This window comes from Acipenser ruthenus, chromosome 21, assembly GCF_902713425.1.
Source record: "Acipenser ruthenus chromosome 21, fAciRut3.2 maternal haplotype, whole genome shotgun sequence".
In the NCBI taxonomy this organism is placed as follows: domain Eukaryota; kingdom Metazoa; phylum Chordata; class Actinopteri; order Acipenseriformes; family Acipenseridae; genus Acipenser; species Acipenser ruthenus.
This window is the reverse complement of record NC_081209.1, coordinates 25,014,432-25,038,630: the sequence shown is the minus strand read 5'-3', so window position 1 is coordinate 25,038,630 and position 24,199 is coordinate 25,014,432. Positions and strand designations below refer to the sequence as shown.

General features: G+C 40.2%; 1 protein-coding gene across 1 annotated transcript; it reads right to left on the bottom strand.

Moving 5' to 3' along the window:
* Nucleotides 1–709: 709 nt before the first annotated feature.
* On the bottom strand, nt 710–24,099 carry LOC117428237 (ubiquitin carboxyl-terminal hydrolase MINDY-2-like). Its single transcript, XM_058995221.1, has 9 exons — nt 23,129–24,099; nt 21,578–21,635; nt 18,753–18,817; nt 12,794–12,952; nt 12,230–12,332; nt 10,971–11,113; nt 7,753–7,926; nt 6,509–6,691; nt 710–4,539 (listed from the first exon to the last, which is right to left on the bottom strand). The coding sequence occupies exons 1-9, from the start codon at nt 23,969–23,971 to the stop codon at nt 4,387–4,389; spliced, it is 1,881 nt and encodes a 626-aa protein (XP_058851204.1). The 5' UTR covers nt 23,972–24,099; the 3' UTR covers nt 710–4,386.
* Nucleotides 24,100–24,199: the final 100 nt, after the last annotated feature.

Sequence of the window (24,199 nt, the reverse complement as noted above, 5' to 3'; positions counted from 1 at the left end):
GCATTCAAATAAATATTTTAAGACGTACTTAGTTTTATTTCACGAGTGTGTATTTTTGCTGTTTCTTGAGGGGGGTATATGATTAAGATTTCTATATAAAAAAAAAAAATCAAGATCTTAGCCACCTTAGTAAGACACTGATGCATCAACAAATAGTTGCTCTACAGGGCTTTTCAATGCAGTCTTCACACAGTAAGAGAATTGAACAACTACTAATGCAGGAGTTCTCAAAGCAGTAACTTTGGAGCACTCCACACAACTGACTTCTACCAATCCTATTGGCACACACCTAATTACCGTCATCTATTTTAAGATTATGTATACAAAACACCATTCCTATATGTCGGAAAAATAATTACTGGAGAATGCCTGTGTTTAAATGATCACGAAAAGGAAAAATGGGTCAGAAAATGGTTTCAAGACATGCATACCCATGGTCTAAAAGTCTATTCACTGAGTGCTTCATTCCCATTAATATGGTATGGGTCCATTTCGTCAAGAGAGTGACATCTCTTCTACTAGGGCTTGGCCATGAGAGGGATTTGACGCATTGTGTGTTTTCTGAGAACTCGTTTTAGGTTGCAGTAATTACTATTGTGCTATCATGCAAGTGCCATGTACTTAATTAGTATTAGGCAGTGCACTACGGGTAAGAACAAGGTATGTCTGGTAGACCTAAAACTAAACTAAAACGTACCAAAAACCTTCATTTAATCAACTTTAGTAATCACATTTTATTAATACAAATAGAGCATATACCAACACTACGAGTACTGCAAGAATCAAGCACTTACATGTCAGTACAACATTAATGTTTTGCATAGTACATACCATGCAATTACTGCCACTTCAAATTGGTTTTGAAATCTGCATTTATTGTTTTTATAAAAGTAATTCATTTGGGATGTTAACACTAGATTTCATAACACAACATACCTCTACATACACACACACACACGTGCACTGTCAGGAATCTGAAGAACCAAAATGAAACGAGAGATGTCTTTCATCCAAAGCTTTTTATCTCGCCAGCTGATCTTGTTATAATAGTTTTTACAGAGGCTAAAACTGAAGGCAATGTACAAACTTTCACAAAAATGTAGTGCTTGTCTGAAATCTGATGATGCCTAATTAGTAAAACTGAGTTCTGCCGAAGGGTGAAGAGAAAGACACAGATCTCAGGGTATGTCCCTTCTGAAAAGAATTGGATGGAGTTGAAACCTAAAGCTTAGAACAAGAGACTAGAGATTGTCTTTATTTTGTTATCTTATACATCCTGTGTAATATAATGATGCAGGTGGTTTTATAAGGCTTTAAATGTAGTCTAACTTAGGCCTCCACACTCAATTACTTTTCATATCTTGAAATAAATACAGTGCTGCATAATCATAATAAGATTAATCTTCATCATAATAAGAATACAGAAAGATAGGTAAGGTAAGATATAGTGTATTTCCTTAATGGTTTGTCTGAGCTGCAGATTAGTTATAAAATAGACATTCTCATGTTAGTAAAGGCATTCATTTGGAATGTATTGAGAATCTTAAAACTATAACAGTTTGAAGAGGAGGCAACAGTAAGTACAAGGACTCCTTCGCTAGAAGATTTTTAACGATGTTAATGAGTGAAGCCCAGAAAACTCTGTAAAATACATTCCAAATTACAGTAGGGAGTTTATGAAGAATGGCAAGGCAGTGAGGCCTGCACTTGCCTGACCACTGACTCATTGCTGTAATTTTAAATGGAGAAGTCCTACGTTACAGGTCACCTTTCTAAACATCACCCACACAGGGGTCAGAATACCCCACGTTGTTTTTAGGTCTTACAGAAGGCTGGCACTCCCAGAGCCAGAAACCCATAGAAACCCAGACAGGGGCTCTCCAAATGAACAACTCCAAGCCTCCGTGATGCTACTGCCAAGTTGTGTGCTCTTGGAGTCTCATAATCAGGGATGTGATTTTGTCACAGTAAAAATATGTACAAATCACGGCACAGTCACGGCTACAAAGATTTTAACTTAAATATATTTATGACTGTAATATACTGTAATATTTTAGTATTTGTGCAAAGTAAACAAATTGAGTGTATTTAATGTGTTTTCTTTTAACACACCTATTCAAAAGTAAACAGATTTTTTTTTTTAACAGTATCTGTTTAAAAAACAATCGTAACTTTTAATTTTAACATGTATACTGAAATGTATTTTTTGTTAATAAATGTTCTGCTTGTAAATTGAGCATTTTACAAGATCCTTTTTGTTAATGTCTATTCAAACACAGCTGTGGTGTTGGTATCGCATGATGTACATTAAAAGATCAGAAGGATCGTTCTCATTTACACTGTTGACAGGTTAAGCACCTCAGAGGAACGACTGCAAGAGCTGCAAATCGGGGTTCATGCTTCTCCAGGACTGTAAACCGTCCTCCCTTTAGGCTTTGCATTATCAAGTGTATGCAGAGGTGGATTTTCTGCACAAAAGGCTTCGATTCATTTGAAGCTTGTTTCTCATTAAAGCCTCTCCCTCCGCTTTCATGAAATTGTTTGGGATATTGCTCTGCTAGTTGCTTAGAACTTCATTTTGTCATTTTTATAGTTCTGTGTCAGTATTCACCTTTATTTAACGTTTGCTAACCGCACTGAAACCAGTTCAAAAGACGTGAACTTCTCCTTTCCTATTTTCACGCTGAACGGAAACAAACGTGACCACCGTGACAAAATGACATCCCTATTCACAATGCAGTATTCCTCATACCTCCCCAAGGCACAGTGCCATTGCACGGGAGGCTGTAGTTAGCAGTGTTTATCTTGAAATATGCACTGGTCAATATATCTTCTGATGTTGGCAACAAACTACTATTATCCTATTTACATTATACATTTAAGTAAAGATTACATTTAAGTTCCACAATTCTACAGTTAAAAGGTATGTTTTTCCTGTAGAATGCTGACTGATCCCTGTTTCATTTCTTGATCTACAATGGAGCTTGAAGATACAATTTATAACCACCTGTTGCTGTAAGTCGTTAACTAAAACATGAATATTTGGCTCACAGACTTATTGTGGTGGAAGCAGGTTTCAGCTGGGTGGGGGGAGGGGGAGAAAACTTTAAAAACTGGACTGGAAACAAACTCGGTTTTCTTCCTAAACTATGGGAACCAGCCTAGTAAAAAGACACTAGGGATTTTATTAGTGTAAAACTGACCAGAATTGTGGGTCACTGCAGCTTTAAGTGCTACCAAACTTAGTGTCAAAAGGTACACCCTAGGATGATGTCAAAATAAGCAGGCAACGAGACCGTTTGAATTAGAAACATAGGTCGCCTTACTCATTCTTCTACATACATACACACACACACACACTTATATTATAAATAGAGTTAACAGTGCCTAGGCAGTTAGAATAGAAGCAACACTTAGGGTGTGTCCTAATAAGGCAAATCGGGGTTAGGAATACATTAAAAGGTAAGTTTGTAACACTGCCCCCAATCGTAATTTGCTGTTTGCTCAGCCAGGACCAGTGACCTGCAAGTCATGGTAGGAAGGCTACATCATTCTGCCTGCCAAGGACAGATAGTTTATAGCTAGTAAACATGTGGCAGCTTACCAAGACATGCTCCTCAACACTTTGTATCCAACACATTACACACTGTAACTCTTAAACATTGAATAACTTGTAAACAAATGATGAGACCTTTAAAACCACAGATAAGTAACAGTGAAAGGGGCGACTCATTCTTTTTTTCCATTAGCCAATTGGGCTAGGATTTTTTCCTTTAGTAGCCACAAAGGTACTATTGGTTAACATATTCTCTGCACCCCTTATCTTATAATATCTCCGGTACCACAGCCTAGCTTGGGAGAATGGCCCCTTGAACCGATCATTTTTGCTGCTAAAAAGTATCAGCATAGTAGTGTAGTTGGTTTCTGATTCAGCGACTATAAATGAAAGAGAAAACGATAAGTGAAACCACAAAAAGGGTGTCTCTATACGTGTATATATATATCTATATCTATAAATAAAATAGCTTATTAACTGATTCAATTAAAAAATAAAGGGATGTGATTTCCTCTTCAAAGTAACGTGTTTTGTTATTCCAAGACGCGGTCTTTACCACATTTCTTTTTGTTTGCTATAAAAACAACAGTAACCCCACATACTCTACAGAACTTCCATCACAAATATAGTGCACAGTGCAACGTGTAACAAAGTTTGGCCGACTGTATCAAAGTAGTTACCCTTTCTGTCCTCCAGTTAAAAAGACGAAGAAGGGAAAATGAAGATGGGTGGGAAATCAGGCACAGGCGGCATGTTAACGGGTTTGTTATTTTTGTTTGTTTTGTTTTTTCCAGGGCATGTACTTGGCTCCAAGCGAAACTCATCCCCCGTTACAAGAGAACGCATCTGTCCTTCTCTCGGTCCTTCTCTTTGTCCTTTGCCTCCTTCTTGTGCTTGCGCTCGCTGCTCCCCGACTGTTTCCCGGGACTGGCGGCGGCGGCTGTGGCAGCAGCGGCTCCCCCTCCCTGTGCTTGCTCTTCTCCCTGCCGTTTAAACAAATACAAATGAAACGACACAGCCGTTAACTCCATTTCCTGTAAATGAATATCAGTAGAACATACATAGGCCTTTACTCATGATCATCATAACTCTTTAAAATGATTTTACCACAGAGTTTTGCCTCCCTTACCCACGGGAGCGCCAGAGCCAATGCAGCCCTCCCTCTGGCTTCCCCAGCGAACACTGCCGACTGCCAAACAAACTTTAGATATCTTGGGTAAATGACCTTTTAAAGAAAGTTAAACCTGCAGCAATCACCACATTCAAAGAGAGCTAAAGAGTCTGAAGTGCAGATGAACCTGTTTTATACCAACTCGCTTAATATCATGCCCCGTTTATTATCACGATTTTTCAAAAACCACTCGCCACGCACCATAGGTTCTTTGAGAAATGACCTCTCTTAATATCATCTCACAAACCCACTTATTGTCACGTTTTGTGCAGCCTGTCAAATGCTGCGTGGCCGGGCTTTACTAAGCAACCACAGGATATAAATAATTTCCAACGCAACGAACAACCAATAATCATCTCGGCTGATGAACTGACATTTTGTGCAGCCTGTCAAATGCTGCTTGGGATACAGTTCAGTTACAAAACACCAACGTCACCAAATTTTACTTTAACATAGTCTTATTCACATAAAAAAAGCACCAAGTGCAATGCCTAATTGATAGCTCTCATCAGTCAACAATTCATGCCTTTTTTTTAGATAATGACACAAACTGTTTCGTTCCAGTTAATGATACAAAACGTATTTGTCCTGTCGTAAACTTTATGCATTTGTTTAAATGTAAAGAATAACTAAATGTGCTGTATTAAAACACTGCTCTTTAATTAACCGTTCATTTTCTTTGTTTATTTTTTGGACTCGTAACGTGCTGTCATAAGCAAATATGAAACCCGGTTTATATCATGACCCCCTTTATATGATATCAAGCGGGTCCACCTGTATTACAGTGCTATAGGACAGAATGGCGTAGGAGTGCCTGACAGTGATAAATTCCCCCTTTGATAAGAGAGATGTCTTTTTAAATGAAGGCGCTGCTGAATTACATTGCAATTGGTACGAGACAGAGTGCTTTATCAGACATCTCCAGCTGGGACTCATTTATGCCCTGGATCCACAAATGAGATAACAGCACTCTATCTATCTTTGACATCGTCACCCTGTTTTAAGCACAGTGCTTCTAAACACAATTTTCTTCTTATTCTTCATTCTAATATTGGTGGATATGGATGCCGCTCATGCTTGCTCAGTTACAGAGAGCAACCTATTTCAGAGTAAAGACATTTGCAGGCGAGTGCCCAGACTAACAAGCAGCTCTTCTCGGATACACACCAGGGGATCCGAAATAAAACAGCAGCTTGCTGTTTACACCGCGGCATAGAAAAATATGAAGATGTTTATTAAGAAGGTTTAAGTGTGTCTAAGCCATGTGTAAATTGTATTGATATCTTCATTTTTAGTTGGATACTTCGCTTATGGGAACTGTTATTTTTTTTCCTGAACACAAGTGTAATATAGAATTATCTATACTGCCATTTACACTGTCTGGATAATATTTGGTGCCATTGCCTCTCGCAGTTCTCAGAACACACAGGAATTCCAGCCCAGGATCCTTTGGCTTGAAAGCGTGAGAGCTGCCTCCTCTCCGCCTCACATAACCCGAGACATGAGGGCCGAAGGGCCCCAGGATGGGTGGTTTTCCACTGGCTATTTGTCAAGCCGAGCGAGAGCCAAACCGTGAAACTCTGGCCCCACAACACAGCTGAATCTGGCTCTGAGCCTAAAAAAGCATTCTGCTCCTCTTTGCACCTCTTAACACCGGATCATCTACATGCGACTCGGCGTGTTCATTGCGCGGCTCTGGCTCGGCAGTGGAAGAACAACCAGGCTCCTCCTAAGCCGCTTGTTTTTACAGTGGAAAAGAGGTCACAGTGTGACAGACTGACCTGGGCCTGGGCCTGGGCCTCCGCGGCCTGCTCCTGCTCCTGGTAGAACTGAGAGGCCCGTCGGTCCTCTTCCTCCTGGAGCTTCTTTGCCAGCTCCAGGTCGCTGACTCCCTCTGGGAGCTGCTCCCAATTTAGGTCCTGGCTTTGCTGTTCTTGCTGGAGAGAAAGGGCCATCATGTAATCCTATTCAAAACGAAAGAATCACACAAGAAAAGAAAGACACCGCATTATCCTGGTGATCTCTGTCGGGTTGCAAGCGCGTTTTCAATTACACAAGAGCTCAGAGTGGTTCTAGAAATCATAAGCCTCAGAACCGTCATTCACCAATCAGGAAGCTCTCCACCAGAAGGCACTAGCACACAGCAAACCAGCGCAGAATATCGAGCTTGAGTATCTAGCTATAAAATGTAAAATACAACAGGACAGCGAAACATTGAAAAGGTAAATAAATCTGTAACTTCAAGACCTACAGTTTAAAATAATACAAAGTACGGTTTACTTGTTTCTAATTGCAATAAAACCCTTATTATTGGGCACTGCCTTGGTGGCTGACCTTATCTTACCTTCCTAAGACAGTTAATTACTAGACGCTAATGCTCTCTAATCAGAACTCTACAGCTTAAGTAGGTGTTTTGTGGTTAATCATTGTGAAGGTCTGATGATTTGACCAGTCAGTCAGCCAAAGCAGAGTGAAGCAATCTTCCCTATAAGAAAGTGAAGTGTACTGGCTGGAATTGATATTCTAATTACACCCAACACAAAACAAGAGGACGATTTCAGACAAGACTTCTAAAGCTCTACAAGCTAAAGTTCTTTACCAGCAGTAAAGGGGAACAAAATCTGATCTATTGTGTTTTTGTTGTGTTGCAGTCTAATAGCAACATTGTCATAATGATATAATGAACTCCAAAAAGAAGATACATTATTAAAGTGACAACACACACACACACACACACACGTACACACGTCTGAAATTATTTACTCCATTAAGATGCCAGTGACAAGAGCTACAGAAGCAGGGAAGAATAGCTGGGGAAGCACTGAGGGAAAGAAAGAGATTCAGACCACAGCGGGGGAAGAACTATTTGTTTGCTTTTTAAGTTTCTCCAGACTAGCTCAATTGGCATTTTCCTTTGGCAGTGGGAGGAGGGTTATCTTGTTTTAAAGTTAGAGGGAGCGAAGCACAGAAAGAGGATTGGTTTGCTTTTCTAGTAATTCACTGCTGCATGGGGTCAGGCACTCGCCTGTTCTATCTGGTCCTGCTGGCCCCTGTACACGGTCTCGGGGCCCGACGGAGGCCTCAGGTGGAATTCCGAGTCACAGAAGTTCCCGTCTCCGTCCACGTTGTGTAAACTCTCCCAGACCACCTTCTCCTCCGTCAGGAAGCCCTGGTCGGTTACCAGCAGGTACAACTGGCCCTGCAAAGGAAGGAAGGAAGCAGGGAAGGCTTGAGAAAGGGGCAGGCCGCAGGAGTCTAGATCTCTAATATATTTCACTAGCGCAGCAACAGCTTTCCCCCAGAACAAGGTGTACTGACACAACTGAGAGCAGTGGGAGGCAGGGTTGGGGTCAACACTCATTTCAACAAAATACTGCTTTTGATCAACGGTGTGCTGGAATTGATTAAACGGGAATGAGAATTGATTTTAAAAAGGAATTGGAAATGGAATTTGAATTGAAAAACAGGAATTTACTCTAACCCTGGTGGGAGTGAGTATATAATACGACAGTGACAAATTTCAACTGGAACTTTAAACAATCAGTAAGAAATGGCGAGGTACAAATATAATAAGCAAGTCGACAATGTGATTTTTGTCCTAACGTTTTTTCTGTTTCACTTAGTTTCTTAAGGTTTTTACATCAGACTTATTAAACGTGACAAGGACTGTCTTTAAAAACACCTGGAAAAAAAAAGATCTAATGACAACTGAACTTCGCATGGCAGTAGTCTGAATTCATTTTGAAACTAAAAACTAAAGAACCTCAACTCTCTAAACTCTTTTTAGTGCTTTCGAAAGAACTTGACTGTATTAAGCCGAACCATTGAGATCAACCATTCAACCATCTGGTGTATACAGTTTAAAGGAATATAATTGTATCAATATTTTCCAAAAAAAAATAACAAGAAGCTTTTGTTTTTTTTTTGATTGAGGGGAACACGGGCGGGGGACGCTGGTGTTTTTGGAAAAAGCAGAAATGAAATTTTCCATCATTAGAGTACGCGGGAACTCGCACACCACAAATGTTCATATCAACAAGGGGACAAGGAAAGGCCAGCTCTTTTTTGTATTCCTCTGCCTTTGGGTCACGAAGACCTCTTGTTTCACTTGGCACAATGAATTGGGACAGGGCTGTTTGTACAAGCAGTGTTTCCACTAGCGGAAGATAACAGGAAGCGCACTTCCCCTCTGGAGAGTGAAGTGGTATTTGTGCTGTGCAGGGAGCCGTGCTGGGATGCAGTCCTCTATAAACACAAACCTGGGTCACACTTTACAGTACAGTGTGCAGCTGCTTCTGTAAGGAGATGTTAACAACAGAGTCGAACCATGTGACGCATCATTGTTTGATTGGCGGTGCCATTTTTAGGACCTAGAGCAATTACCTGTAATGGTAGTTTAATAAATCTACCGATTGTATTGCAAAGTTTGTGGATTTAGTTGGATTTAACAGAAATAGAGTGGAATCTGATCTACTATTACCTATGTCCTTGCATCGTACTTTATATGTAATTGCTGACTCTGTAAACACAGCAATACCTATACAGGATGTTTATTTTCCCAGGAAGGAAATTCATTTTAACATCTCTTACATCTGTGGTGGAACTGGTTTAATAACCTGTTAGAAGTCAAAAGTCTGCAGGTTGATTGGAAGGGCCTTTGAAAAGAAACATCAGAGAGACAGTCCCAACAGCCTCACATCAATGGATTAAAATTCTCTTTCCATTTCCCATGCCTCTGCCGGGAAACTGCTGCAGCTCCTTGCTGATTGATTCCTGAAGTCTCGTCTCATTAATGTTTTTTGGTGAATCTGGGATTGCGCTGTTTTTCCTGGTGTCTGAAAGTTACATACCACTGTCTAGTCTCTTATCGATCTGCCGCTGTTTACCGAGATGATTTCTGACCTGTTTTGATGAGTATTTCCAGCCATCTTTCTCTGTACTTCAGAGAGGAAACTCCAATGTAAATACTCAAATATCAGCCTTTTAAACAGACCTGCTTGCTGCACCCTTTTCCTCATTTAAGATCTAGCAATGATCAAGGACGTTCTGGCTGCCATCAACACTAAGATCAGAAAATAAATGGTATGCTCTTGGCAGGACGCAATGCATTTAAAACGATCTTCCCTTCACGGCAACCAGAATGCAGCACCCCAATGCTTTTCACAAGTTTTATTAATCCATCAATTATTATTAATTATTAATATAACTACATTTTGTCTTTCCAGATGAACAGGCTCAAAATTGTATGCTTGCAAAGTTGAGAATTGCACAGGCTGTTTCTAAGCTCCAAGCCTTAATGAGGAGGCATATCTCTGTCATTCATATGGTATTTGAAAAGCAATGGACTGAGTTCAGAGCTGTATGTTGAGTTTGGGCTCGCCAGATGGGTTTCATTTGTACCTCCTGCAAAAGTGTGTATTGAGCAGTGATGGGTGATGTGAGTGATGGATCACACTTCATTACCACACTGTTTGCAGTCTCAGATTTGTGCTCATACTACCACCTGAACAAACTTATGAACAGGGATATACTATATAAGAACAGAAGAATAAAGTCTGGCCTTTTCTCATTCCCATTCGGTCCATCAAAGTTCTTCCCTTGTTAGCACACCATTCTCCCCTGGGGGGAGTCTAATTTAAAAACACAGAATCTAGTCTTTTTATGTTTTAGATTCTACTATGTCATCTGGTAGGCTATTCCATGCATTTATCTTCTGTTCTAGACTTGCTTTTACTCAGCCTCCGTTTATGCCCTCTTGTTCTGCTCTGTGCTAAATTTGAAGTTGTGTCTTGAGTTAACTTTATCTAAACCATTTATGATTGTATAGACTTCAATCAAGTCCCCTCTTTCCCTTCTTTTTTCTAGGCTAGAGATTACGTTATTTTAACCTTTTCTCATAGCTCATGTCATTAAATCCTCGGATCAGCATAGTTCGCCTATATCTATGGCAATTAAGGACTGGATTAGCATTTGGTGGCTGGCTACTTGACTGTATAGATGTCAGATGAATTCAAATAAACATATAAAAAAAGAGAATTGCTGCACTAGCCTCACATTTCAACAAGACCTGCTGATGAGGAAAGAGGCCCCACGAGCCGGCAGCACGCCACCAGAAAACAGACTGAACTGGTCACAAATATGTAGATGCAACAACAATGCTATTCAGTCTCAATCCACTAGGTGGCCTGTACAGGCAAGACGAGTATCCCGTCTCAATGTAGTTCTTCCCAGCAATGCCCTCACCTTGTATTTGGTCATGGTACTGAAGTGGTTGTTTCTGAAGAAGACGCAGAGCTCCCCCTCCTGGACAGTGGAGGTAAGCTCACACAGGCCGTGGTAGGTCAGCTGGGTGGCTGTGCTGTTGAGGAACTGTTCCGCCACGTAGCCTGTGGGTCACAGAGGGAATGTGTGCTTAGTAAAGTCTGCTGGAAGACTGTGCAGTCCTTGGATTTAACAACAGCTTGTAGATTTGATTAGTACAGCTCCATTCAGTTTATCAGTCGTTTCTGAAATTCCAGCCTGTATGCAGACCGTTGTGTTTTATAAAGCAGCACCAGCTTGTTTTCAAAAGTTTTTCATGGGAAAAACACAATTCTGACACAACCATTTCTATCATTCATCTTAAAAAACAGAGTCATTTAAAATAAAAATCTAAACAGACTGTGCTTGTGTCTTCAAGGAAAAATGAACTGAATAGCCAGATGGAGGAACGCAATCAGAGATAATGATCAATTACTCAGGGTTTAAAAGAAAACTCTGTTTTTTGTTCCATTGCAGTCAGTGAAGTACCGTTGACCTACAGTATGTAGAAACAAATTTTCTGACCACAGGACAATGGAACCTGCAACTTAACATCTTTTCAACTGCACATTACCTTCAGCTTAATGACATGGTAATACTGTGAACCAGCCAGTTAATTAACCCTCACAATTGCTTGAAAGCTGTTTCCATCTGTTGCCTATTGAGAGCTGGGTTTTGGTTCATGAAATTAAAAATGAATTAAACGCAGCCCAACCAGAGTGAGATAGCAGATCTCCATGCTGCAGGGCTCCAAACCAATTTAAAGCTAAGAGACCAAAAGCACAAAGCTGTCAAGTACCTTTCCACCACTCAGGGGCCTATTCAGAGCAGTTCTGTTGGGTGGGAGGTCAAGGATGAGATTTGGACAGTGGACAATATAACACTTGGATAGGCCAGGCAAATAAACTACAGAGGTTGATATATGACTGAACCTCAATGGAAGATTGTTTGTGTGTGTGTGTGTGTTTGTGTCTGCCTGTGTTTGTCTCTGCCTGTGTCTGTGTCTATGTCTATTTCTGTGTGAGTGTGCGTGCGTGTCTGCCTGTGTCTGTGTGTTTGTGTCTGTGTGTGTTTGTGTCTGTCTGTATGTCTGTGTCTGTAAGGGGAGTGCAGGCACCAAGTTTTTGGCTGCCAGACTGGTTCACAGACACTGTTCATTGTCTCAGAAAGGAAATGGAGAGTGAAGACAGAGTCCTGCCTACCTTCCCCAACCAGCTCGCTGCGATTGGACTGTTTACTGATGATTATCTTCTCCACCAGCTGGTTATAACTGCAGTTCCCCACCGCCTTCACAATGTCATTGATCTGAGGAACAGAGAGTCCATTCACCTTTATCACGTCATATAGGAACGCTACCTTGTGCATCTCCCCTCCACCCTAAACTGCAAACCCAGCCTTTTTACAGGAGCTACCAGCTGACCACCACCATGCTCACTGCAGCATGCTGCACAGTTTCCTGCGCACTTGACTCATGGTTGATACAGTTTGCTTACTACCGTTCTTGCAATCAGGGTGTTGCAGCAGCTGTGACACAGTGATCCTTGACTTCCAAGCCCCACGACTGGGTTCTCCGATTAGTCAGGAAACCTTTGCAGGCTTCTACACATTTTACTGCCAAAAAATGAACCTTCTCTAGGCCTTAAACACTCTGCAGAAGGTCACATGGTTCAGCTCCTCTGTCTAGCACTACTGTTCTGGATTCCCTCGGCGCCCCTATCTTTTGATACAGGTTCCTTGTTGTTTGGAGGTGGGCTGTTTTTACTCACCTGTGGGTCCACTAACCAGCCGTGATACAAGGGTATATCCAGCAGATCGAAGACGATGCACTCCGGGGTATATTCAAACACTCGCACACCCGTGAACTTCACGTTGACATCGAGACCCGTCTGCAGCTTGTGCAAGACCGCCATGGCATCACTCATGTTCTGGACGAACAAAACACAACAGCAGCACAACATGACGCCAAGGAGCACACCAGAAGCCTACACAGAACTAGGTCTGGAACATTACTAGCGAGCTTTCCTTTCACAAGGATGGTGGCCATTGAACCTTTTCATATATAAACACAACTTCAGTTCAGGCCAACAATGTGGAAAGCATTAGCAATCTTACTGAAATGTTTAGTAGAAAAGCATCTTTTAAAGGTTTGAGTTTTGACGATATACATTAACGGAACTAACAGCAGACATGAAACCCTCAGCTCTCTGTTTTTTTAAAGGTCAAATTCCACTGAATCACTGTAATGTGTTTTCCTTTCGCAAAACAGAACTGGAATGAGAAGCTTTGATAAATAAGGGCCACGTGTTTTTATTTCTTCTGAAATAATTTATGTTCTAAAAACTGTATCTATTACAATGACAAAAACAAAGCAAACAAGCTCCAAGAGACGAGCAGTCTGTGTGGGCAGATTAGTGCTGGAAAAGACCAGCTCCTTACAGCCTAATGAAGTTAAATGCAAAAACTGTCTTTGCATTCGGATGTCTTAATGGTGTTGTTTTTAGAAATATTCTAGCACTAATTCTCATCAGTAAAATCACCACCAGACAGGCACGCGGCCAATTGTGCGCTGCCCCCCTATTCCACATTTGGCAGTGGAATAGACTGGACTCGAACCGGCGACATCCAGGCTATAGGGCGCATCCTGCATTCCAAGCGGAGGACCTTTTTTTTTTTTTTTTTTTTTACATAGGCTTACTCGTAAAGGACACCCACTTAATCAGAGTTCTCGGCATATCCCTAGTAAGATAATAGCACTAATGCTGGGACTATTCATAAGGCAAGCCTATGTGGGATACAAGTAGCTACGTAGTGCTTCTGGTATTATTACACACTAACCCAGCCCTAGTTCAGAAACCCAGCCCTGGTTTGACAGCAGCAGCTTTCTCTTGGTTCAGTTATTATACTGTATAGTGCTTTCCACTCACAAGGGAAGGAAATGTAATTAAAAGCCTCAGGCAGCATCAGTAGCAAGAAGTCAAGACAGAGAGGATGGTTCATGAAAAACAACGCTGATGAAATTTAAAAAAAAAAAAAAATCAAGAAATGCTTAAATGATTTAAAGCATAAGAGCAAGCATCTGAAAAAGCAAAATCAATATAAACAGCTGTGCAGTTCGTCAGGTCTAATCTACAGCAGCTAGATCAAGGGTTCAGTAATTACAGGGTCACTTTAATACATTAACTGCGCTGCCTCCGAGCTCTGCAAGAGGGGAGGCACCGGACTGACAGCTTCTGGAAACTGGGTAACCAAGTAAATGTATGAATGATCTTACACTGCACCCTCAGAAAAGTGGAATCAGAAAGGTAGGAAACCAGAACAGACTGCAATACCTTGATACAAGATTGTTTGTGTTGCAATGGTCTGACTCAGCTGCCAGTGATGTTTCTCATTTTACAATCTGTAGGTATTTACATCCAGGTCATTGTGTGGTCTGGCTACTAGTCAGTCTGAGCTTAACCTCAGCAATAATTTAGCAATACTTGAAACTATCAGAGTTAGTAACTGGTTATAAAATTGTTTCTTGCTCTCTGATCAACCCCTCAAGGATTAACCACACAGTAGCTGGATTTTTTTAGAGCCATTTACACTACCAGACCAGCACTAAAAATACATTTTAAAAAATCCAGCTGTGGCTGAAGTCAATCTCTAAGTCTAACCAATGGAAGATATCTCTGTACAGTACATGCAACTTCAGTTACAGTGTATGCCTACCATTTCATTTACAGGACACGTGCCGTACTGTGCTTGCACAGCTTCAATTCTTAAAAGACCAATGTGAATCCTTGCCTTAGTTCACAGAGGCATTTTATTAAACTTACAACCTTAAGAAAATGATTTGAAAATGAATCATATTGATCCCAAGTAAAGTCAACAGTCATGAAAACAACAGTCGCTCTGACAAACGTATTCACAAACTACCAAGTCTATTTAGACCAGTAAAGGGTTAACTGTCCCTCATGAAAAAAAACATTTCCAGTCAGAGAATATCACATGAGCACAAATCACTAAGGACTTAACTTTTAAACACCTGTCCAAATAAAATATATATAATATTTAAATGAAGCTATGCCACTTCTACTCCTATCTAACACAGACATACAGCCCTCAGAGAACCGTTTTACTATTTAGCATGCTTAGATCCACACTCAGTGATATTAGAAGTGTAGTTGCTTCTAACAGGGTCCAATGGGGAAGAGTTTTATAATATCATTCCTAACCAAAACCAGACTTTAAATTTGGCTAACACCAACATTAACGAGGCACATAATGGGTTTGTTCTGTCGTTACCAGTGATGACACAAGCCCATATGGTCCCAGTATTGATTTGATATTTTGTTTCCAGTTCCACAATGTATTCAATGCATTCATTTCAGGGACTTTCTTAATACGATGATGCCTTTTCAACATAGTGATGCTACATAAGGCTGCAGGAGAGTGCATTCGTGTAAAAACATTGTATGCCCGATTTTCAATATACATGTATAATTCATAGACACTTATTTCTGCTCAACTGGAGAGTCATTTAAAAAAATGAATGGACCTTTAGCAGACCAGTTAATTTACTTTTTAAGTGCCTTTCCCTGTCACACGGTGTTTTAAAGGTCACAGCTGACTGGGCTTGAAGCTGTGGTACATAACCTGTTCATTACACTAGAAGCAGGTCAGCTCAGAGCTCCTCTGGCTACTGTGTTCTCCCACCAGCATGGTCAGTTTTCCACTAAAATAGAATTTGCCGGTGTTTGTTTAGTAAATAGTCTCTACTTCATGAGAAACAAACACTTGACGTCCTGTTCTTACATTTATCAGGGTAGTTTTACATACAGCATCTAACCCACAGGGATAAACCACTGATTGTTTTAGAGCATTTTACAGCACTAGGGGGAAAAAATGATGAACTTAAGCAAATAAACATGGTAAGCAAACACACACGCGCCCATCAACTACGCCAATGCAGGGTCATAAAGTCCATGTTACATTATATTCTGATAAAGCAAGCTGATCATAATTCATATTCTGAATTAGTGTCATCTCCCATTGTACTAAAGAATGAACGAGCATAGCATCTCTCAGACGGATAATCTTTCTAAACCAAGGAAAGGGTAAACAGAATATTTATTTCCCATTATTTTCATTCTTCTTTTTATTACTGTTAAATCTGAATCACTTTTAAAGTCAGGTGAGATAAATTGTATCCAACAGCAATTAACCCAAATGGTAATATCTTCTGGATTTTATTTACAGTGAATTTTGGCGGCTGTATCAAACTACAAATGAATTAACAATGTATCTGCTTATCAAACATGATTAGACCACAAACGTAATTTAAGGGGGTTATGTTTATTAATGCTGTAAAGTGACATTGACAGTTTAGCTCATTCGAGAGATAACACCCCTACAGAAAGTGGAGTAGTCCACCTTTTGTGGAACGTGACTACAGGGACAATTTTAGGGCCAGTAATAGTTAACTTATTAGTTTCAACCCCCTTTCATAAACACCTCTGCTGGAAGAAAAGGATCAGACCATTAATAATGTCTACTTCTACTAACCCCCTCTCAACACACCCCACCCCACCCCAGATATCCTGGATACAGACAACGCAATTCTGCAGGCTGTGAATGGATCCCATCTGTGATCTTCCACTGCACCACCCTGCTTTTAATTACAATTTTCAAAACCCAAATCTGGCCAACTTGATATACTGCAATAGTGTGCTAGCGTGCCCCAAACCTCCTCCTTCTTTCCAAATATAGCTGTAATAATAATGTACAGTTCAAATGAGACTGCAAGTCTGACCAAAAACAAAATCTTACAAAAGCAAAAAAAAAAATGGTGTAGGAAAATTTTGAAAAACAGCAGCTAGTTCATTATTCTGTCCCGCTAGGGATCCATACAGTGGAGGCGTGCATACGGCCATAAGTCACGCAGTTTTAAATATACTGGATCTAGAGAAGTGCGTCAACAATTGTGATGAAACTTGCAAAGGGTTTTCTTCAGGACAAGTTATTTATAGCATCAGGAGGTACATGGAGGCTCACTGTGTGTACTTCCAGTACACTTTGAAATATATCTCAAGAACCACTGGTCCAGTTGTAAGGAAAATTCCTGAGGACATTCTTTATCAAGACTTCTTGAGTACATCACAATCTGGTGGTTTACGGGGTCTGTCATACGTAACCTATTAAGTGCCACTGTCCTCATTTGAGGACAGGCTACTTTGTCAGTTTTTGGAGTATTTTTCACTGGCATCTACCTGTTATTTAAATTCTCTCTAACTATATGTTATGACAACTCATTTTGTTAACCACAAAAGTCTAAATGTAACTCTGTAATTCTGTAAGTATAGCCCTTGAGATGCTTTTATGACGCCTCAATATAAAAGAAACTGAAGCCTAAAAATGATCAATGTTGTGGTGTTTTCCTCCCCACAGTGATGATAAAGCTCCATGTTCTTTGTGTTGAGCTTCATAGCCAGTATGAAATTTCACTGCTCTGATTACGGGCACGTCTAACTTGACTGTCCTCAAAATAGGAAGCTGGGAATATATGTTGTGAACATGCCTGTCATTTTACACTTCTAGCAGATTGGAAACTTTTAGAATGGTTGCATATTGATTTAGAACGTATCAAATGACATAAATACAGCTTGCGTTCTGATTTTTACAAAGAAAACTGTATGTGGTACTTCATAAGTTAAGGTGATGAACTTTTTCCTGCTTCGGATTGCTTCCATTTTATACATACAGCTGCTGGATACAGGTCACAGGTCACTGACAAACTTGTTTATTTAGTAAGTCGCGTACTAAATAAAAATACTACAGAGTTTGATGTGACAGCTATACTACCCATCAAGTGACCCTACAGAATTTCAATTCTAAAACCTTTCGTAACACTAAAAGTATATGTAAATAAACGTGGAGTGGTCTGTGCATAGACTTGTGCAGCCCAGGCCCACAAGGATTTGATTGGTTTATTTTCAAAACTGGCGTGCCGTAAATAAAGCAGTGAGCATGAATCCGATCACCTCAGGACCACAGATGTATCGGCGTCAGGGGTAAAAATGAAGGAATTTTGCATGGGAAATGAACACGCATCCGGTCCAAAGTGTGCAGGCATACCCCACCCTTCCACATTCTTCAGATTGCAGAGATAAAACTGCCAATACGGTTCTTAACCACTCCCTAAAAATCAATGCACTACAACAGCTTTGACTGGACAGTATTCAATTCCTGCTGCAGAACAGCAACAGCCCTTCACTCCCAGTCCGGAGGTCTTTCTAGGAAAACCGGTGTGAAGGGTTACTTTACATCACCTCCATTTCCTAAATACTGAACTTCTTAGCTGTTTAATTCTCTATTGTGTTCTGTATGATTCTCTATTGCTGTTCGGATTATATATTATTCACCATACCTACTTACTTACTTACTTACTAGTCCAGCAAAAAATGTAGGGGTGGAATTGGCTCATTCCATTTAAGCCATGTGATTATAAAATCTGTAAAAGGTTAAACCCTCATGCCTGTAGTGCTACTGCACCATGAGGCATGATCGGTCTGAAACGTACGGCACGCTACGCACTGAGCAGCACAATCATCCAGTGAAATCCACACACACTGGCAAACCCTTCATCGCAAGCCCTTTGGGGAGAGTTTCAATGTGAATGAATAGAAACTCTCTCTACCAGTTGCAGCCTCATTCACCACCTCACAGTCAACCGAAGAACATTACCTGCTCATAGTTCAAGCGCTGAATTTCAGAGATTTCTTTTGGCTTGGCATCAAGAATGTAGTCTCCTGCAGAACAAGACAAAAACAGTGGAGAATACTGTGAGGAAAGCTTGTGTATCTGCGACTCAAATTCCTCTCACAAAGGAGAATACTGACTTTCTAACCTGTTTAATATCCTTCATTTTCTCCATCCTTTTCTATTCCTGTTTCCATCATTATTATTCTAACAAATACAGCATTTAAAAAGAGTTCCTAAGGGAACGCAAGGGATTTTGAAATTGATGGTTTCTGTTAACCTATTTATTCATAAGCTGGACATGCTAGTGAATGCTACTTGTAATTGTTAACCCTGAATTGAAAGGTCTGGATTGTACTGTTTCAATTATTTTGGAGTTGTGTTTTAATGTATGTACTATATTATGTTGTTACACCAATACTGCTTGAATTATTTTATGATGGATGTTAATCATATGTTGTCTGTGCAGCAATTTGAGCTTTCTTGGCGAGCTCATCATTGTTAAAGAGAACTTGTTCTAAACTGGGTTTAATAAATAAAGCAATTCACTGACTGATTGAGGTGTAGGTGGGTAATGATTCATTGTGACACTTTCTTTACACTATATATTGTATCATAATAGAGGTATGTACTCACTGTGTACAAGACCAACGGCACAGAGGGCTGTACACTAAATAGATATTTAAAACCAAATTAGGGGTCTGGAAATGCACAAAAACAAAACATTTCCATTTCCTCAAATCCAAAACAGACTTAGTCCTTAAACATAGACAACAAACAGCTGCCTGATGGGAACAGTTTGAGATGGCTTTAAACACAGCTGTTAAAAGCACTCTTTGGAACGGTCTTCTCAAGCTGTCAGGAACTGCTAATGAGCAAGATTCAGAGCTTGTGAAAGCATGGCGGGCTGCGTCTCAAACAGAGTAGCTGTGAAGTCTGTTGAAATGGGAATTGAATCCTAAGAGCCCTGCATTCCACAAAACACTTGTCTTATTTGTTATTGCTTGCATTATTATTTTTGCATAGATTATATTTTTTGACATGTAAGCACAGCAAGCCTTTTGAGAAACAAAAAGAGAACACAAAAAAAGAAAATCTGATAAAACAGGTGCATGCACTTACATTTGCACAAAAGCGTTCTACATATGGAAGCCTGCCTGCATCCTAATACTTTGGAGAATTGATTCTCAGAAGCTCATAATGTTGATGGAAAGGTCAGGGATGTGCATGCTGAAGTGGAAAGCAATGTCAGCTGAGGAGTATTCTGGTACAATGCCGGAGCTGGGAGTGAGGAAGAGAGGCACTTGGGGCTCCAGTTTCAGTCTCATCAGCAGGACATTCGTGGGGATTTCCCAACCTTGTGATGGACGGACTGACTGACCAGCTGCTGTTACTGCACTTGTAAATGTTTTCACATTAGCATGTCAATGTCCCTTACGCTAATACACAGCTCAGTCCCGTAGCAGAAAACGCAACATGAAAATGTAAGTTTTAATAGATTGATTTTGAGATATTGGTTTATTTTCTTAATGGCACAAGGATCCAGAATCTCCCATTGACTTGGTTCTTGGTGAAATACGATACATGAAAATACATTATGGAGAGAGTGACTTGGTGTAATGCGCAATACATTTGCAATCATTTATGGAGGAAACCTATATAGGCTATATGTTAATGTTTAACCATATCCTGTACTGAATTCAGAACACATTTGATTAATCATATTCTATTTCAATACTATACTGTAGGACACACAGCTGGATATAATTACTCAGTTTTATCATTCCTGTTTTGATATTTATGGTGTGTCGGAATACTGAAGCAATGCTTCGCTTCAAACTAACAGAAGAAAAGGCAATTGTCCAATTGGGGGTAGGGGATGATATACATTAACCTGAGATTCCTTGCTGCAAATAGTAAGTCTCCTAACCAGGAGTTTTATGAATTATAAATATACTAAAAAGAATGTTTCTTTTTTTCTAATTATGAGCCATTTATATATATATATATATATATATTTACACTTCATGTTGGTTATTTCCAGGATGAAAATGAAAATAATGAACTAAAATATTAAAAAATATATATTTTTAAACACTGTAAGAGAAAAAAAAACTTCTGTTAATTTTTCTTACATATTTCTTAACAGTGAAATAGTTTATTATTCAATTGTCATTGCTGTTTCTGAATAATAAATCAAAAAGGATGCACCCACAAACTGAAGTACGTTGGACTGGAGCATAATTACAGCTTGTAATTAGTGGCAGCGAGATCAGCCTGCTTGTTTGAACTTGCTCAAGTAGCAAACAAGGACGCTTTGCAGCTAGCAAGAAGAAACACGAGTGTATACAGATGGAGCTACACGGATTTTAAAGCAACATGGCAAATTACAAACAAATAAAATACAAATAACATTGCTTTCTACAGTCCTCTGTGCCCAGGCAACAGACTTCACAACTGACTTTCATTGTGACTTCATCAACAAAGTGTGTGCAGAGGGGAAGGAAGACATGAGAAGTACATCTAAACATCTGATTCACAATTAGTCTTGCTCAAAGTATATGTATCACTGATTAATGAGAAACGTGTCTGATAACCAGCGATGTGAAATGTGTATTGGTCTGCTTTGTTTCCTGCGTAGCAAACATTCTTCAGATCCACGCCTGTTAAATAAGACTCCATCTGGACCCTAATAATAATATCACTTTGGAATACTTATCATCCCATCATGCTACACAAGTGACACCACGGCACTTCCTGTTCATACACGCTCTCGCTCTCTCTCTCTCTCAGCACTGAAATGCACGAACCTAGATATTCCATCAGCTGTTCTGCAGTTATCATTTCCATCATAGGCGGCATTTTGACCTAAAAAAGAACCAAAGGTATTATTTTAGTGTTTACTATTAATAATAAACAAATAATAATATCATTTTGACAATTAAAAAAATACAATTTATTGGTCGTGTTGCAAGTGGTTTTATTCATTTTTTTCCCTAAATAATGTATTTGCTCAAACATTAAGTATATACTGAATGAGAAAGGTAATATCAAGGAGGATGCCATCTAGATTCATGTATTGCTGTTTATTAAATGCAAACTGTAGGCCTACATAAAAATGTTGAGTCACTGAAAGTTTGCTTCATAAAAATAAAATTAAAATTAAAAAACGGTAACACAGTATATTGCTGAATATGGCCCCCGGGATGAAGTCACCCCAAAACACATCACACTTAAAATCCTTACTGGAAACTTAATGGAACAGAACATGTATAATAATCCTGCACTCCCTGAGTACTTCACCAAGTACCCCTGTACTGGACTAAAAGCCAAGAAACTAACAATACATCCTCATTTTCCAGCTGTTGAGCTGTTTTTGATGACATACTCTCCCCACTTTGTAGAAAGAGAATACTAAAATCAACCTTTCAATTGCAGTCATGATAGAGATACATATTGCTTATGATGGCCACAACAGACTTCTAGCTTACAGGAATTCATCAAGGTGATTCTTTATATAAAAGCTGTGTGCAATACTGTAGGTTGTGCCGGAAAGCATCAACACAGCTGGTAGTGAAAAGTGCAGCATGTTGAAATACAGGGAGTGGCTCATGAAGCATCTGAGGGAGTCATCATAGAAAACCTTACTTCTCCACAGACAGCAAAATGAAGAGACTCAAGTTATTTTTTTCAGTATGACATTACCAGTGTAATACTGTTCTGGCTTTGGATATGAAAATATTTTGTACACATTTTAAGGTTGTTTTGTTCATTGAAATACTAGTGTTTTGAAAAAAATATTTGGATATTTGTTAGCAGAAATTGTCTGATAGCATCCCTTCCAATTGCTGTGTGTGCCTCCTATGAGCATGCAAAGCATTGGACCAGCTTATAGTAATAGTATTTTTGTTAAAAAATAAATATTGGAGGGCCTGGGTGCACTGTAAATAGTTGTGCTCATAACATACTGTATGTTTACACATTCCAAAGCTGGGTTGGTTGCTTTTTAGACTTGACAAGTGCAGAGAGAATGCAAGTGTTGTGCTTAAAAGAACTGCAAAAAAAACATGTACTGCCGCTGCTTTACTGTTTTATCAAGACTGCAGAGAGTATAACAGTTTCTAAAGAGCCCGTTTATAAATGACTGGGATCACAATGCCAGTTTCACCCCCCTGCCTCCCCTTGCGTTGGAGATCAGATCAGAGCGTACTTGTTGGTGATTCTGTACTAAAAACAATCCAGGAGGACTAGATTTACAGACCGCTTGAAGTTTCACCACGCACAATAAAGGACCCCTATCGTATATTGGACATTTCTGACAGTGGCGCTTATATTATTTCAAACCATGCTTCACTATTTACCTTCCACGCCAGTAAAAGAACATTCATGATTGCAAGCAAGGGGCACGGCCCGTTCTCATTCTGGGTGATAATCGGCGTGTTCTCCTCCTTCCATTTTATCCACTTGATATGGTAAATGGACTGACCCTTGATGGATGCAGCCAGTTTAGCATCGCCCCCTGCGCTGTCGTATTCATCGGTTTGGAGAGCGAGCGCCAGCACCCTGTCATCGGCTCCCTCGCTGTTGTCGGATTGGTTCAGGTTCGAAAAGGACTCCAGAGAGGTGATGCTCAGGGATTCACCTGGGGCGCTCCGGTCACTCCCACTCGGCTCCTCGGCCAGACTGTCACTGGACGCTGCCGCTTTACTCAAACTTGTTGATGACGGTGGTGTCTTCTCGTCCTGGCAAGTTCCAGACGCTTGAGAAATCTTCTGCTGCCCTGTCGAGTCCTCATTATCCACAGCTTTCATGACATTTATAATCTCCGCTGCCGTTTTTGCAGGAGTCTCGATCGTCTTGTTTACTAACTTTGTCGTGTCACCAACATCACCACCACCATCACCACTACCCGGTTGAGTCTGTCCCATCCCATTACTTTTCACGGATCCTGACTGACACACACTGTCTTTAACTGGCAAAGAGGAGCAATTTGCAGAATTGTTATTAGATTTTTGATTATCCACACACGCTGCGGCACGACTACAACAATCAACAGCAACAGCAGTTGTAGCTTCACTGTTTTTGCAGCTCTCGGTTGTGTTTTTCAGACCGCCGATCGCTTTTTTCTCGCTCAATTCCGCGGGTCTGGATGAGCACGCTGTCCCCCCTGCGAGGTCTTGTTGCGGGTCAGCATTGTTCTCCATGTCGATCCCTGCTGTCGCTCAATCTTTATCTGGTTTGCTGCTTCTGCTCTGACTCCACAGACGCCATGACATCTCTACCTATCTGACGTCACGCGTTGAGGGACGCCTCTAGATCAGGTCAAGGAAGGGCAGTATAATAAATAATCGGGGAGGTACGAGAAATTATGAATTACGTCTTACAGAGAGATTTAAAAATGAATAAATAAACCAGCTACCATATATTTTAAG